We start from the raw sequence: 17,627 nt of genomic DNA, 5'->3' as shown, positions 1-17,627 counted from the left end.
TCAAGGGATTTTTGTAAGATTTAAATACGAGGACGACATTATAATCATAATAAGTATGCCTTCCTCTCTAGACATACTTTCTCTTTTTTTTGCTGGCTCTGTTTGAAAGTTCTATGTGCCAGAAGGCTCCAGGGCTCTATTCTTGGTTCTCCCTATTCTCTCCTTTCTCAGGTGACTTCATCCAGGCCCATGTCATCATACTATCTATATGCTGATGGCTCTGATCAAAGTTCTGCTTGGGCCATGTTAAAACTGAGTCACTTACTGGTACTCAAGAGGAGATGGTGAATATTTAATTGGACATGAGTTTGGTGCTCAGTGGACACAAAATGAAGCTATCAACCTATGGTCAGTTTGCTCCCCCTCTTCTTTTTTTATTGAGACAGCATTTAATTATGCAGCCCAGGTTGGCCTCAAACTCAAGATCCTCCGGTCTTAACCTTCTGAGTGCTGAGATTACAGGCATGTACCACAATACCCAGCTGACAGTTTGCTCTTAAATGTCCTCCATCAGAGCTGATCCTCCCAACCTCACTTTCTTAATTCTTTTCCAGGACAATAAATGACACCTCCTATCTATGCAGTTGTTCAGTCTCAAAAACCAGTAGTCATCTTTAAATTCATCAGGGCAGATGAACTTCCAGGGAAGGTCCCTTAAGGCTGGTGTTAGGGGCCAAACACTGCCCCTAATGCTTCTGCAAGGTAGTCCTCTGTTCTTGGCACCTGGTTGACAGAGACCTGAGATGCAATCCTCCATTTGATAACAGTGTCTGGTGGGACACACAAATCGGTCACTCTGAATCTGTTTTCTTCTCGCCTTTCCCATAAACATGGGGTAGAATTCCAATCAAATCTATTTCCTTGATTTTAAAATGTAATGATTGGAAATGCAACACTGTCCACATGAAACATACAGAAAGTTCTTTTTTATTAACACTTGCAAAGTTGCCACCATTCTTTTTACTCCTCAAATTCATATTTTCACTACCCATTTTATCCTAGATGATATTTTTAAAAAGTGAGCACTTAAGATGGTCACTTAAGTGCTCACTTTTTTTTGAGATGGTCTCATATTTTTCTACAACAAATGTTAACTTTATACATTTAAATAAATTTTAGTGACCCTAATCAGATAATTATTATTATCCATGAGCCTGTTTCCTTGGTGCTGGCAGACTCATTAAAATACATAAGCACTGCTGGTGGAGTGGCTCAAGTGGCAGAGTGCCTGCCCAGCAAACATGAGGCCCTGAGTTCAAACCCTAGTACTGCCATTAAAAAAAAAATACAAAAGCCCCTGCATGCATGCCAGAGCTTCCAACCAAGTGCAGAAGAGCCTGAGAGGGGCTTCCAGGCAATGGTCTTCCAGTAAGTTAACTGCTATGCCACCTAAAAGAAGTTTGAAATGCAGGTACCACCTGTGCACATTTAAATTGATATTGTCAAAATTTAAATGTAAATAGTTGCTAAGGGTATAATTTCCAAATCCTTGTTCATAGTCTGAGAAAGAAAGTTACCCTTAAATTGTCCGTGGCAGAACTTTTTGGTATGATGTAATTTATAGGCATGAAGTGATTATGGTTCCTGATAAAGTGCTTGGGTAATTTCTGTATAGGCTTTAAAGGGATTAAGAACTGTTGGGAAGTTTAGGCTCCTTGATTAGTTATCTTAGAATATGTCACCCAGATTGTAGCCATTTTCTTTTTTTTTTTTTTTTATATGTGTCTCTTCTACAAGAGACTCAGCTTTGGCTGACTTCTGGAGCTCTTCCCTTGAGGCCAATTGGAAATTAGATTCTGGCACATGCCAATAAGAAGTTTGTCTGAGATGTTAAGGACAGGCGTTTTAAACAAATTTGTTACGTCCCTTTTAAATTCTAACTACCATGATGAAACTATCTACATGAAGAAACACAGAAACGAGTCACTTTGATTCCTAGAAATTTGACATTTCCCCTTTTCCTCCTCAAATGCATAACTTTACCTCTCAATATGATATTTTATACAATTGTAGTAGCTTGAAATTGAGTAACCTCTAATAATTTTCTATAAGAAAAGACTAAATTTTTATGCCTATTATGTTGACTTTCTTATTGCTGGGTTTTGTAATGATTGTTCTTATATATTACAATTTTGATAGTCATTAAATAGAACCTTTACATATTATTGGAAATGCACCCCCTCAGAAGAATGGGGTCAGCTGATAGCCCCCAAAGAAGGACCTGTATATATCAATAGAAATTACTTATTGTTAGAAAGGGTTGCCATCAACATTATTGTTTTTCATTTTTGTGGATATTGATTCTGATAGGTGCTTTTCATAAAAATCAGCACATGGGAACGGAAAGAGTTGTGTTATAAGTGACCTAACTCAATTCTTAGAATTTTGGAGTTATATTCTGAAAATCCTATTTTTAAAACTCTACAGGCTGACTTGACCCAGTCCCCTTTCACCTTCATCAGGGACAAAGAACTGGCTGCATATCATTAGAGGATAACATAGTCCCAGGATTTCAGACCATGACTTTTGGTAACCAAAGGGTTTTCACACTCTAGGACCATGCCTAGTGCTGTGCAGGCAAATTGGGTCTGGAGAAAGAAATAAAGGAGAGAGGAAGGGAGAGAGAGAGAGAGAGAGAGAGAGAGAGAGAGAGAGAGAGAGAGAGAGAGAGAGAGAGAAGGAAAGAAAGAAGAAAAAGCTCTCTTCTATAGCTTTTGCTCATTTCTTGAAACTACTAATTCGACATCTCTGACATTGAGTTGGAATGAGACCACAAAGATGCCTCTTCTAGCTAGTTTAAGGCAGTGCCAGTGCATTTATACGGCACCTTACAATTTGGAGAGAAAGGGTGAACAGTGTGTCTTTTTGAGAAGCATAACAGACGATTGAGAAAGGACAGGTGGGTGAGACTCGGTCTGATCTTAGGAGTGTTGTCAAGGAGATCTGTTTATGATGATTGCCCATCGGTGGTAGAAACCTTGATTCCTACACACACCTATGTCTGGGCTTCCCTTGGAAATGTTGTTACCCATGGTTCCATGTGCAGTAGTTTGGAGATCATTGATTGGAAGGAAAGAAAGGATGGAGCACTGGCCTTAAGTCAATTGGGTCTGGGTTCAAATCCTGCCTTATGATTAAACACTTGAGCCTGTTGTTTAACTTCTGAGTCTCAGTTTTCTCCTATAGAATAGAAGCCAATATGTACCTTCCAAGGTATGCGAACAGGTGGTAGTGTGTACCTGGCATTAAATCCAGCAGATGCTGAACAGATGGATTTTACTATCAGATCTTTAACTGAGTCAAAGGGAATAGAATTGGAGGACTGAGGCTTAGGATATCAGGACTGAAGAGGGAAACACTCGATTTCTTGCAATTTAGAGTTTACATGCTCCAAAGCAAGTGACTGCTTGGTTGTTTCACAATGTTTTAACTTCAAAATGGAACTTGCAGCTTGTTTCCCTCTTTTTTTGTACAATCCTTCATCTTAGGCAATGGGATTTCCAGTTCCTATGGATGAACACACCAAACAGCAACAGGAGCTATCTTGGGAAATAGAACTCAAGACTGGTCCATCCTGGACCTAGTCAGGATGATTAGTGACCATGAAACGAAGGGCCTCCTTCTGAGGTGGTTTCACTGGTAAGGCAATCCCTCCTCCCAGTCCCTGAGGGCGTCATTAGACTGGAGTTGGTGACGGTTCTACTGGCTTGTCAAGAAGGCTTTCCGAAGTCTTGTTTAAATGACGATGAATGCCAGGTAAAATCCACGTGAACACAATTATAAACAATTCCAGGGCACAACCAGTATCTCACACTGTTCTTTATTTTTCTTCACAAAATTAACTGGACAGACAAGGAAAGTTTAATGGCAATATGACATTTTCCAACAACACAAACAAAGTGCCATTATATGTAATGGTAGCCAACTGGAGACTTACTTTACCTTAACTATGTAAAGTACACTTAGCATATATATTTTTTAATGTACAGTGTTGCAGATATCAGCCACCCCTAAAAGTATCAATCTTAAAAGCAGCCCATGGAAGGTAAAATTATGAAAATCTTGATAACAAAAGCTTTCAATACAAAAACACTAATTATACACTGATTTTATTTAAAACACACACACACACACATACACACACACACAAAAACTCCAGTAACTCCAAACAAAAGCAAAATTTGGTTGAAAACTTAAGAAGATATTACAATAAACACAACCACCAAAAGAAAACTTCCCTAAAAGAAATTTAATCAGCCATTCATTCTTCAAATGCTACCCTGGAGGGAAAAGTTAATGAAAGGAGCCAGATGAAGAATGCACTGCAGATTTCCAAACTGGAAAGGTGCATGATGACACAGCTACGCTGATGTATTAGTTAATGGTGTTAGGACTTCTGATAAGCTAACCTCATCTTCCACAAGTGTTTTTGTCTTCTGTGCTGAGCTTGTTACACAGAACAACCATAGAACATTGGCTTTGAGTTATTTTTCTAGGGTAGTTGTGATGACTTGGTATGGTACCATTCATACTCCATCTGGTTTTCTTTGTGCCCAATGAGATGTGTATTTCATGGTTGTCCAAAGACATGTAACAGAATGATTTGCTGAGTGAGGCTAAAGGACTTGTATAATCATCTATTCAATTCAGCTTCACATTGTTTAATTTAATTTAATTTTATTTAAAATTTTCTTGTATTGTGTATAATAAACATTTTGAGACAGATGTCTCTACTAAGCAGAAGGTTGTCATTAAATAGCCTTTTGGTTAAGATGACAAATTTATTGTTTACCCATTAGACATATCCAGCTTGAAACGTACCACTGAATGCCCATACTAAGCTAGACTCTGAATGGTGCCAGCGTTCCTGGAATCTAGATGTACCACAAAACTTAAAAATGGTTCTCACAGGTTGCGTAACAGCCTTCAACGGGACATCACACTGACTCAATAAAAGTTCCTCATAATCCAAAGTTCTGGCTTTTCTGAAAACCTCCACTCCCTGGTCTATTTCACTCATTTAAAAATTCTCCCTTTTCCCACCCTTACATCAAATGTCCTTTGTCCCATATAATGACACTGTTTTTAAACTCTCTGAAAGATCCAAATTGAATAACAATACAGAACTGATTGGAACCTTCATAAGCCTGACGATGTCTAATGGGTATTTCTTTAAAAGTGTGTGGCCATGTTTGGGCTGCAAGAGATACTACAGCATAAGATCAGAATAGAACTTCCATTGACTACCTAAGTTCCTTAGACTGGCTTATATTTCAAGCCCTTCCTGTTTTTTTCTGATAGAGGAGGACATTTCTAACTATAAGTGATAAAGTATAAAAGCAGCCAAAATACAATCGGGATTAGATTTGAATCACTTTTTAGTGAATTGTTTTACTATAAATTTAATTGCAAATATAAACCTTTTGCAATTTTGTCCATTCAATATGTCCTTGATGCAAAAGATGTGTTGGGATTTCCCTAATTATTTACATTTAATCCTAATTATTATAATTCCTGTGGATTTCTAAACACTTCCTAACTTCACCCCTGGGCCAGAGCTAGGTCTTCAGATGCAAGAATAAGCATTTACCAGTGAAATAAGAGTCACAGTTGAAGGAAGGCCACACCTGAACACGCAGGCATAAGTGACAGAGGATGTTGAGGATGTTGAGTTTTCTGCTTGAATTATATGAAGGTGCTTTCCTTAATACTAAAATGTGACTTTAATCCGAATCTCAGGCCTACAGTCACTTTCACCTAAACCTCTGGGTGAACTCCATGCAGAACAGGTCAGTTTTTGTTTCCAGCTCTTTCAGAGTGCCTGGGCAGGGAGACTCGGGCACACAGGGAAATTCTGGGCCCTGGACCCCACTTTGAAGAGTGAGTGTGGTTTTTCTTCTGACCCTAGCCAATGTAGAGGAAACGCCAAAGCACAAAGGGGAGTTAGGTGCAGGTATGAATCCCTTCTGCACATGAAAAAATCTTATAGTTCTCTGTTTACCATTTGCAAAATAATTGAGACAGGAGAAACACAAATTGACTAGCTGAAGCTTTTATATACATTCATTGCTTCTGACATGTTTTTAACGACAAGAAAAAAATCCTGTATCAGCTCCTCTTAGAGCAAGTACAGCCACAGCACTGTTCAGTTCTGGGGTTGGGTGGCTGGGCGTGCTTACCGTTAAAAATCAGATAACAAAACCCCACAGAAAAGAAACCAGCCAGAAGTTCAGGCCCCCATGACCTTTTTTTTTCCTTTTTAATATATATACATTTTCAAATACTCTGCAGATCCCAGTTTGAACAATAACAACAACAACAACGAAAGACAAATGGGTTTTATATTAAAAATGTCTGTGTTCTTCTTCATTGTTACTTGTAAAGCAGCTTGGAGGATCTCGGCCTCTTGGTGAGCACTGCAAACCGACTCCATGAAAATGATCTTGGCAGGATAGCAGCACAGGGTTTGATATTCCATATTCGTCACTTTGAGAATGTAAACCTTTCATAAAATAATTGCTTAAAAATTAGAATCATTCAAAGGTCTGATCACCTTGTTCCCTGAGGCCTGCAGGGAGGTCTGGGTCCAACACTGCAGGCTTCCTGCTTTCTCCGTGAAGTGTTCGTGCCACTGCATTTCAGAAAGGGTGGAAAGGACAGCCACAGAGCAGAGCCCTGCGGGGGTTGGGGAGGGGGAGCAGGGCTCTCGATGCATCCTTGTTGAAACAAGCTATGCAAAGCAACAACCTGGAGGTCTCACTGTCATTGCCAGATTTTCATCTTTTGGTCGTTTCCCATTTGGGTTTCCGGCTGAATGAACCTCATGGGTTTAACCAAACATGCATGTCATCCTAGAAACTTGAGTTAAATGCTGAACTGCCCAGGGAGAAGTAAACCTTCAAGAAACAAGGTCAAAGGAATGACAGGTGTATGTGTCACAATGAACAGTCCTGTGGGCATAGACACGCACGCACAGAGCTTGGTAAAAACGCAGCTCCCCAGTGGACAGGGAAATTCAGGGTTGCACAGGTAGCTGAGACTCAGGGCTGATGCCACCTTTTCAGAAATGCTTATGAAGAATCAAGAGGCAGCATTTTCAAATGGAAAAATTATCACTTTTTTGCTAACAAATAGTGGAGAGGCTATAACGAAATACAATTTTAAAAAAATGCTGAGATGCATGTATTCTTTTTTAAAAAAGCAGCTTTTGAAATATCAACCACAGCATTAAACGTTGACCATAGTACATTCCAAAGTTAATACAGATAAATGGTATAAGAATGCGATAATGCCACAAAGTTATTCCACAAATGTCTCCAGGCTGATTCTAAACTTGAAAAATTTTTTTTCTAGCTTATTAGCTGGAGATTTCACTTCTTTTGCTACTTCTCTACAACGTTCCACCATTGATTTTTGTTTTTTTTATAATGCCCCAGGATGTACTAATAATCCACACATTCCACACCTGGAACTATTTGTTTTCTTCCTCTATCAGGTTTTCAAATAAAACCAAACTACAATGACAAGGCATAAGTCATGTAATTCCATAGCTGTAAGTCAATGAATCCAGGACACCTCACTTCAATGCTTTCTTTAGGGTTTATGACCCTTCCTGAAGTCATTTAAAGCCTAGTTTTAAGCCACAGACAGGCCAAAGGCCACCAATGCACTAGTGCAGTGACCAAAAGGCCACAGCCATGGTCTTTCTTTGCACTTTGTTTGGAGGGCAGCTCCTTGGCCTTCACCACATCCCTCTGCTAGGACAGACACAGTGATAAATGTCTTCAGAAGAGTTGTGGCTCCCAGGCTCCATGCTCCATGTGAAAACGGCCTACCTGGGGGGCCTGAGGGTAACAGGCCCAGTGGAGTTCCACTATTGCTCTTTCTTGACAGTGGAATTTTGAGCTCCGTCAGCTTACAGAGAGTCGGAGGCCACACTGCTCTGTTTAAAACCCTCAGAGGAGGCCCGTGATCGCCCAGGCTTGGTGCCAGGACCAGGCTCCCAGGCGGGATGCAGGGTAGGCTACACAGATGTCCATCTCCTGAAAGCAGGCACTTGTGGCCGCCTGATGCTCTGGGTGACTCCGGTCTTCCTGATGGTGGAAGAAATCACTGAAACCTCCACTTCCTCGAATCCAGAGGACTGAGTCTGCTTTCTTCTCAGACAGAGCAAGTATGGGGTGGGGAAACATATCCAAAATATATGAATATACACCATCAGGACTTAAGGTACTGGATGATATTGTATTATAAACTGCTAAAATGCTTCTCGGCACAATTGGTAGCTTAAAAAAATACTTTCCTATGGGTTAAGGGCATTTTTCCCATCACTGTTCTTCAGCAGGGAAGTCTCAACTGGTACAGCATCCATCGAAGTTCCCAGCTCTTGTCCTCTAACTGGGTGTATACAACGTGAGTCAAATGCAAAGCATCCCATCTTCAGGCCAGGGGAAAATGGACTTCTCTCTGATGACCCTCCTTCTGTCAGGTCACAGCCATCAGGACCAATGAGCGCAAGTCAAAGGACCGCCTCCCCTCCCCAGCTCCAGGGGCCAGAGCACAGGCTTCCCATTGCCAGGACTCTTGTTGTGGGCCACATGGAAAACAGGGCCATCTAAGTTCCTAGGCACAGGCCAGCAGGTGGAGCCGCACATAGTGGTGGGATTTCCAAAGACTGGATTTCAAAGGGACTGTTAAATAAATAAATCTTTTTTCTTAACAATGTAAAAAATAAATGATATTTCCCTTTGGCAGTAAATAGCTGATTCCATCTTTTGCCTGAAAGCTGTCTGTGTGTGTGTGTGTGTGTGTGTGTGTTGTTTTGCTTTCTTTTAAAGAGACCACAACTTTGATTCATGTTACTACAGTGCATCTTACTTCTACTGCTTTAGTGAACCTTTTGCATATTTGTTTGGAGAAGGCCTGGGGACTTCACTTGTGGCCCAGGTAGGCACCCAGGGTGATACAGACTCCCACCAGGGCCAGGCTGAGCAGAGTCTTCAGAGACAGCCAGGAGAAGTCAAACAGAGGTCGCACACTGGGGCCATACAGTTCCACAAAGGCATCCTGCAGTGGGGGAGAGAAAAAAACAGCATCAGAAAGAGCAAGGTGGGGGAGAGCACAGACTGTCACCCCAGCAGCCAGGGCGGCCTCAGGAGGGAGGCAGGGGAAAGTATAAATGCTTTTCAGAGGCTATGATTAAGGATGCACCTTTTTCACTGGTGCAGGGACTATTTACTGGGGATCTGTTTATATATAGCCAGCACCTGAGACACAAAAGCTCCTGTCTCAGGAAACTTATCTGGTGGATCAGGACAGCCTCACAAAGTAAATACGAGGTAGGGTATCAGAGAGGTAAGTGCTCAGAAGAAAAGAAAAACAGCAAAGGCGACTGGAAATTAATGGAGGTTTAGAAATTTTTTAGTTAGCCCAGCCATTCAGAAAAATAAGAAAACATAGCAAATGCAGTGACTACCACACTCTTTTATCGAGTGCTTGCTGTACCAGATACCCAACGTACATTGTTTTATTTACTCTGCACACCAATATTATGAAGTCATTGTACTTGTTCTAAAGTTGAAAACTTGCTTGCTTGTCGTGAAAGTTCCCATCAGTCACAGGGCAGCTGTGAGAGTAAGGATGGCTTAGCACAAGTCCTTCAAGCTTCTGAGATGCAGTTTTGATGAATGACCAACTGAGATCACTGCTAGAATTTATTATTTTTTTAAAAGACAACAACTGAACAAACAGAAGAATTTATGTAGAAAGTGATGTCATAAATTGGTGATAATGGGAATATAAACCTCTGAGACCCACAGAGATGTGTGTGTGTGTGTGTGTGTGTGTGTGTGTGTGGTAAATGGCAAAGCCAGGATTAGAACCCAAATCCAAACCAGCGCCCTTCACTCTGCTGATGCCCAAGCCTGGCTGACAGCAGGTCTGTCAGGCCTTGGGCTGCCCGGTGCTGAGTTGATAGATATAAGGGGTCCTTGACCCATGGAGTACTGAGTTTTTGAGGGGAAGAGCAGGGTATTTCCCAGGAAAGGAAGCCATCAAAGGGGTTTCCTGTGGGTGGTAAGACTGGATGACCACATCTCTGACTCTACCTTTAACTCAAGTAGTGAAATCCACAAATCATGCAGCCACTGCCATGTCACTGGATGCCCAGATCCCTGAAAGAAGACGGGCTCTGTCCCCTCTTCCTATCACAGCATCTGAAGCTGTGCCTGCAGGTGTTACGGCAAAGTTCCTCTCTGGATTGTCTCAGATTGAACAAGTCATTAATTGCTCACTTCTTAGATACTGATGAACTTAGATACTGGGGAGCTATGTTCCACAGCTGGACCCAATGAGTGGTTGAACAATTCCCTGAATGAATTGGATAGCTAAATCAGTAAATGAAGTCTTTTCAATTGATGTGACTTTTTCAGGTCTGAAGAGGAAAACAAGATATAGTTCCATATTACTCCAAATAACCTTGAATCAAACAACGTGTGCAATATTACAGCAGGAAATAGTAACATGGTTTGACTCTGGATTGTAACAATGTGCAGAATGCTTTGTCTGTCTTGGAACATATTATAGTAGAGGAATCAGCAATGTCTTTGTCTCTCCAGCACTGGGCATGGCCTGGATATATTGTAGGTGTTTAGCAAATGTTTGTTTGGTTAAGGCTCAATGCTTTCTGGATTCAGTCATTGGTTTGAATTTGACCTAACATTTCATTCAAATGCTTATTAATCTGTCTGAAGCTATTCCTTCTACATGTAACCACCTCTGAGAATCCTGAAGTATTTTCAAAGTCAGGGTTTAGGCATTAAGAAGGAAATTGCTTGCATTCAGTAATTTTTCATGAGTATATAGTATTCTACCATACATTCACACACACAAACACACATATAGTGTGTATTTAGCAAATTTTTATTTAGAGTATTTCACACTTTAGCTATCATAAATAATATATGTCTTTGTACATAGATTGTTTCCCTGTTCTCTTGTTTTTTTAAAAAAAAAATTCCTAGAGCTCAGTTGACCATCCCTTGAAGTTGCATTCTGTAGTCACTCTCTTGTGGCTGCCCTGTGACTGATGCCTCCTTTTACAAAGCAGGCAAGGAGGCACCAGACAGCTCCTGCTGCAAAGAATTATCCAGCCCCAAATGCCTAGAGCGTGTGGCCGAGAAGCCCTGGTGTGTAGGGTACTTGGCGGTCATGAACTACAGAAGAACAAACGATCGAGTCGTGTCCACAGTCTTGCACACATCAGTGCTGGGCTGTTCATTTGGCCCAAATAATCAACTACTTGCCAAGTGTGTGCTCTGTATGTCTAGAGGGACTAGATGAACTTTTACCAGGAGAGGGCGCAAAGGAGTTCTTTTTTTTTTTTTTTTTTTTTTTAATAACGATTGTTAAAGATATCTAAGTTTGAGTGGTAGAAAACCCGGGCAGTGAATATAAACGAAGTACGTATGTGCTTAGTGCTCTTCGGGCACAGCTGAGGTGCCATCCTGATTGTCTGCCAAGGAACAACTTCCTTTCCAGGGTTAGGGGTCACTAGGCAGGCGGGAGGCAGTTTGTTAGCAAGTAGGACAAGCTGCCACTTGACAACAGCACCTAAGCTTGTGGACCCTGCTGGAAATGTCTACAGGTCCTCTCCTTTGTGTCGATTTTGGAGAGCCAAGTGGGTGACACTTCTCACCCCCAAAGCCCAGCCAAAGATGCCAGGGTTCTTCAGGACACTGGCACAAGCTTGTCTGCAATTCAGCTTGGCTCTGAGAGTCACAACTAGGCTTTGAATTCCTTTAGTCATCAATGGAGTTTTCTGAGCCAAAATCTGAAGTGAAGCAGGTGCTGGCAATCTCCCAATGACCTTCCTGGTCATGGAGCCATCATGGGAAAGTGGCAGAGTCAGGGATCGAGTCCAGGTTCTCCTGGACTACAGTATGGGGTGGGCATGAGGAAAGCCTTCCCAAATACTGCCTGTCTGTAGCTGAAAAATTCCATCACTGCCTCACCCACTGAAACCCACACAGTGCTAACAGACCTCATGAAGCACTTCCGATGAGTATTATAAAGAAAAATGGCATCTCTTCACCCAAAGAGTGGGCACCAGGAGCTGTTGCAGCCCCAAGAGTCCAGGAAGGACACTGAATTTGGAAAAGAGTCCAGGTGAACCTCTGCTGTAGTATTTTATTAGTTTATGGCCTTAAGCAAAGTATCCAAGCCCAGCCTTATTTGCTTCCCCCATAACCATAAAATCCGAGCTTGTGAAGATTAACATAAGTCACTCCAAGCCATCTGTCAGTGTGGTCCAGAAGAGGAACGACTAAGGCACTAGTGACTTGTCCTCCAGCCTGCCCTCTGGCAGATGGGCTCTGCACCTGCTCCAGCTGCCTTCCCCTCCTGAGGCCGGTCCAGCCTGGCCCTCTACAGATGCATACCCCTCTCCAGAACATTCTTAAAGGACTTGGCTTGCTGCTCTGAAGAAAAGCAGTAATTTCTATGGAAATTATGACTTAAAATGTCTATGTTCCATGTTCTGTGGAAGATGGGAAATGACAGTAAAATGTCCCTCTGTGTTTTGTAAATTAGTAGTCGGGTTAAGGACAGGGGAAGTGGTGAATGACTGACCCCCTGGAGGTTGCATCTGGTCCATACGCTCTGCCTTTTTGTAATCCCCAAATGCAAAGAAGACCCTGTGGCTTCAGGACAGAATGTCTGAAAAGCCACTTTCAGAGAAAATTGTCTTGCTTTTTCAAACATCCTGATTAGGGTGATTTCCGAAGTCTGTTTGAACAGCCTGTCATTATTTGTTTAAGTTTGAAAGCCGTTTTAAATAAACACTTGCTCATTTTATGTATTAAAAGCAACAAAGAGGGAGAAAGAAAACCTGAGCCTTTGTCACGTGACTCTGACAAACTCCCTGTCTATACATTCAGCCGCCACTCCCTCTCCCATGTCTAGGCTGGCAGGGACGTGAGCAGGCTCCATGTGGGGGTTCCCTTCCCCTTTGCTGGTCCCCACCTCAGGGGACTGTTATTTGAAAACAACTCTCCCATAAATTTCAAATTCTGAGGCCACAAATGGTCTCAGTCTCTGTTCCATCTGGGGTGGCAGCCCTTCTGACCCTGGACCTTCAGAGCAGGGCTGGAGGTGTGGATAGAACAGCATACCTAGGACTTCTCAGCTCGGCAAGGGTCCTCAGTTTTTCTTCAGTCAAGTCACAGAACCACTGTCAGCCCCTCTGGCTCTCCCTTCTCTGTCTCTGTCTCTCACACACCTCATGGAGGCAGGCTACCCTCCAAATTTTTCCTTTCTCCAGGATACTTCAAGAAGTTTCATTCAAACTAATCTCAATCAAAAAGAATGTATCAAACTGATCTGAATGGCGAAATGGAAAAAACGAAAGACAGAGCTGAAAAGAACAGGTCTGGGGGGGTTGGGGGTGACCAGGATGCTCTCACATGGTCAATGGGCCCCGAATAAAGGTAAGTGAAGAGAACTTTTGAATTTGGTAATGCTTGCTAAAGAGCTTAAAAATGTTATCTTTCGTTAGCAATTTTAGTTATTTACCTTGAAAAATAATAAAATGTAGTTGGGGGAAGATACCAAGAATCTGAAGACAAATGCCCGAAAATCTGACTGGCACACAATACGATAGCATATATTTATGGACGCAGTTCCTCACCATCTCATCCTTCCCTGCCCTTCATCTTGATTCCACCATCTTCCATTTCTTCTGGAACCTTCCTTCACCAATTGTTCCTGCTCTCCACTACAATTTCAATCTATCCTTTCTTCTGTCTCTTTTCCTTGATATATAAATGTGTGTGTTGATCCACCCTAACTGCTAACTTCTCTCTCTTTTCCCTTCTAGACGAACTACAGCCCCTCTCACTGGTTCCCTTCCCACCCACATTTTAACCCAACTAGCCTCTTTCTGTACTATGCCTATGAAGCCCCCACACAAAACACCAGACCCCCCATGTGGCTAACTTCCCCTTGTGCTTTTCAGGTTGTATCTCACAAGGTGATTTGACCACTGGCAACCTTCCATGGTCTACTCTTCTAGGTCTTCTCCTGCCTTGTGGAGAATTTCTTTGCTGTTGCCTCATGGAAACCTCCTCTTCTGCCTGCTCTTATGTGTACTCGATACTGCTGGTTTCTGTTTGGAACATCTTCTCTGTCTTAGCTCATCTTAAATACCGTTCCCATGATGGCTTAGAATTCACTGTGTTTTACCATTGTGCACCCTCAGCCCTCACATTCAATCATCAGTAAATCCCACTGTCTTAGGATGGGCTCCCTGCAAGCAGACCTTAAGACAAAGATAGAGTGCAAGCAGTTTATTTGGGAGTGGATACCAGGAAACTCTTGCAGTGGGGTGGGGAATGAGAGACAAAAGCAACAGTAGCCATGTAGGAACCCTAGGCTGGTCACAGAACTGCCTGAAGGTCATCTGTTGCCATGTTTGTTTTCCCACTCAACCATTAGCACCTGGAGGTGCAAGACCTTGTTTTATTTAGCTCCAGAGCAAATGTCTGTCACATGTTAGCCTTTCAGCAAATGTATGTGGAATGGAAGAAAACTGATTTCTTCTATTTTTGACATGTTTCCACCCATAATGTAAAGGGGGACACTCAAATGCCAAATAAACAACTAACTCAAACATAATTCATGCCCTTTTTGCAGCAGTTTCAAGTGCCTTCCTACCAGGGACTGGTGCTCAACCAGTTTCCACTCCTGTGCACAGTGCATCGGGTCTCATTCAGCCTCTGTGCCATTGTGGGTGCTAATATGGTATCTCCCCCATCGCCATGAATGTCCACCAGAGAGAGAAACCAAAGGGGGTCTTTCAAATGCATTTGCCCCTACTCCTCTGTCAGGGAGATTCCTGCTGTGTTCAAGCCCTAGGAAAACGCACTTTGAAAAATGCTGCTTAGAGGTAAAAGTACAACAATCCAGAGCACAGGAAGGGGCAGTGCTGATGCCTGTTGTGCAAGAGGGGGCAGAAGACCAAGGTCAAGGGCTGTTTCTGGGCGTCCAATGCAAACAAAGAGATGCTGGGGTGGTTCTATAGTGTGAATTCTTCTCAGGGGACAGGAGACCCTTTCCTAATGTCACCTGTCTGCTGACACACAACCGCTAAGCAAGAGAGAGACTTGGGAGAAGGAGAAAGGAGGAGGTGAAGGGGGAGGGAGGGAGGCACACAGCCCACAGCAGAGCCTGGAGCTCTCCATGAGGACAAGAAAGCGGTGGCTCTCCTGACACCAGACTTGGCTCTGAGAAAAAGGGGAAGCCAGCACACGCGAGGAAGTGAGGACTTTTTTCTACCTGAATAAAGCAGCTGGTGAGGAAGTGACTCCATTTCCCCCTGTCATTGGCCGGGCAGGATTTCCTCTGAGGCCACATTGCGCTGAATGAGCCTGGAGGGTTCCGTCTGCAGAGCCGGCTGGCTTTGGCAGCCACACGCTTGCTTACCCTTGTGACTCTTCCTCCTGCACCTTCCCTTTACTCCCAAAATATTGATTCCGGGCTTGAGGGAAAAGGAAAGGGAAAAAATAGCCCTTGAGCATATAACTGAAGGCCATACAGCTGCCTGGGCTGGAGGTGGTACAGAGACCCTCAGGGGCGTGAGAAGCATGCTCTCCTTCCTCTTGGCTTTCAAGAACTGCTCCCCAAAGCCATCTCCAGTGAATGGTGGCTGCTCTGGAGGAGCTCTGGGCCCAGGAGGAGGGGCTCTTTGAATCACAGGCAGATGACATACAATGAAACCTAATCTATGCATTATTTGGATGCAACTAGAAGCCTGCCAGATAAATGGCAAGAGATGAAAAACCCAACTAAAACAAAAACAAAATTTGCCTGCCTACCACGGTTGGGAGGGGCAGTGTTGGTGTATTTTGCTATGCAAATTTAACTGAGGATGCAAATGAGGCAATGGCCCTCGGGAACCAGGGAGGCCTAGAAATGAGAAGCCCGAATGTCCTCCTTTCTTGATCAAGACACATTTTGAAAATAATGTACAACAGTGTCTTTGATGGTCAGCAGAATCGGTAGCCATGGGGCCAGGTCAATGAACGTAGTCAATGTGTACCTGCTAGAGGTAAATGGGCCAGAGCTGGCCATTCCCCAGGGCAGAATCTCAGAGAACTGCTTGACCTGCTCACCACCTGAGGCACCCTCAAGCACAGGGACAAACACCCTGCAGCACAGCAGCTATGCAAACACTGCAGAGAGGCTACCTGGTCACCTGTGGGCTCAGTGTGATCAGTCCATCTTCAAAATGTGTAGATGGAAATGTGCAGAGAATGCATTTATACACAAATGTGCTCACATACACTCATAATTACGGTCTTCACTTACCGGGTTTGGGCAATAAGTCAGAACTAAGGAGACTGAGATGGTGAAATCTCAGCTTAGCTTATTCCTTTTGTCACCAAACACGTTTTTTGTAAGGCACTAAGGAGTCTTGAAATAGAACACAGGTCCTATACTATAGTAGTTACTTGATAATCAACTATTTCACAGTAGCCTTTCTCCTGCTCATATCTATTAGTGTATATTAATTGTACAAATTAACTGCTTTTATTATGACATCTTCATACATGTAAACAATGTATTTTTATCAGATTCACCCCTTTTGAACTCTCTTGCTCCTCCTCCCCCTCATACTGGTCCCTCTCCTCTTCACAAATAGTCCCCCAACCTATTTTAAAATCCAGATTCTGCCTATTAAAGGAAATGTGATATTTATCTTTCTGAGTCTGGCTTATTTTGCTTAACATGATGATCTCCAGGTCTATCCATTTTCTTGCAAGTAACATAATTTTGTTTTTCTTCATTGTATGTAGACCACATTTTCTTTATCCATTCACATGACGATAGGTAGAGTTTTCTTGTGGAGTCTTCACAATCTTTTAAGTGTAGAAGCAGAGTGTCTCCAAAGAGGGATAATTTGAGTTCTTCTGTTTCTGTTTGTATCCCTTTTGCTTCTTTTCTTGCCTGAGTTTGGAAGAAATGCTTTGCTTTTCCCCATTCAGTATGACATTGGCTATAGATTTGTTGTGGATAGCCTTTATTATGTTGTGGTATGTTCCTTCTATTCCTAGTTTCTTCAGAGCTTTTATTATGAAGGGACGTTGAAGTTTGTCAAAGGCTTTTTCTGCATGTATTAAGACGATTATGTGATTTTTGTCCTTGAATCTATTTATCTGTTATATTACGTTTATTGATTTTTTATGTTGAACCATCCTTGCATCTGTGGGACAAAACCAACAGATGTGTTCAGTGCACAAGGATTTTATTGAAGATTTTTGTATTTATGATCATTGAAAAAAATTAGTCTATAGTTTTCATTTTGGGGCAGTACTGGAGTTTGAAATCAGGACCTTGTACTTCCTAAGCAGGTTCTCTACCACTTGTCCTCAGCTCATCTTTTGTGATAGTTGGTTTTTGGTAGGGTCTCATATTTTTGCCTAGGATCAGATTTGAACTGTGATCCTCTGACTTATGCCTCCTGGAACAGTGTCACCATGTCAGTGTGCTGATTGAAATGGGAATCTCGCTTTTTCCCCATGAACTGCAGTCCTCTAGATCCCTACCTTCTGAGTAACTAGAAGTAACATGGA

The 17,627-nt window shown here is 42.5% G+C and overlaps 1 protein-coding gene across 2 annotated transcripts in view; it reads right to left on the bottom strand.

Annotated features, from left to right (window-relative positions):
- Nucleotides 1-3,804: 3,804 nt before the first annotated feature.
- Bcl2 (BCL2 apoptosis regulator) overlaps nt 3,805-17,627 on the bottom strand; it is a 173,559-nt gene continuing 159,736 nt past the window's right edge. For both annotated transcript variants that reach the window (XM_020175301.2, XM_074069674.1), the window contains one exon: nt 3,805-9,066. In XM_020175301.2, coding sequence (XP_020030890.1) covers nt 8,932-9,066 — 135 coding nt within the window. In that variant the 3' untranslated portion in view covers nt 3,805-8,931. The remainder of the gene's footprint in view (nt 9,067-17,627) is intronic.

The sequence above is a fragment of the Castor canadensis genome, chromosome 4 (assembly GCF_047511655.1).
Source record: "Castor canadensis chromosome 4, mCasCan1.hap1v2, whole genome shotgun sequence".
NCBI lineage: Eukaryota > Metazoa > Chordata > Mammalia > Rodentia > Castoridae > Castor > Castor canadensis.
The sequence above is the reverse complement of the archived record's forward strand: the minus strand, read 5'-3'. Positions and strand labels throughout refer to the sequence as shown.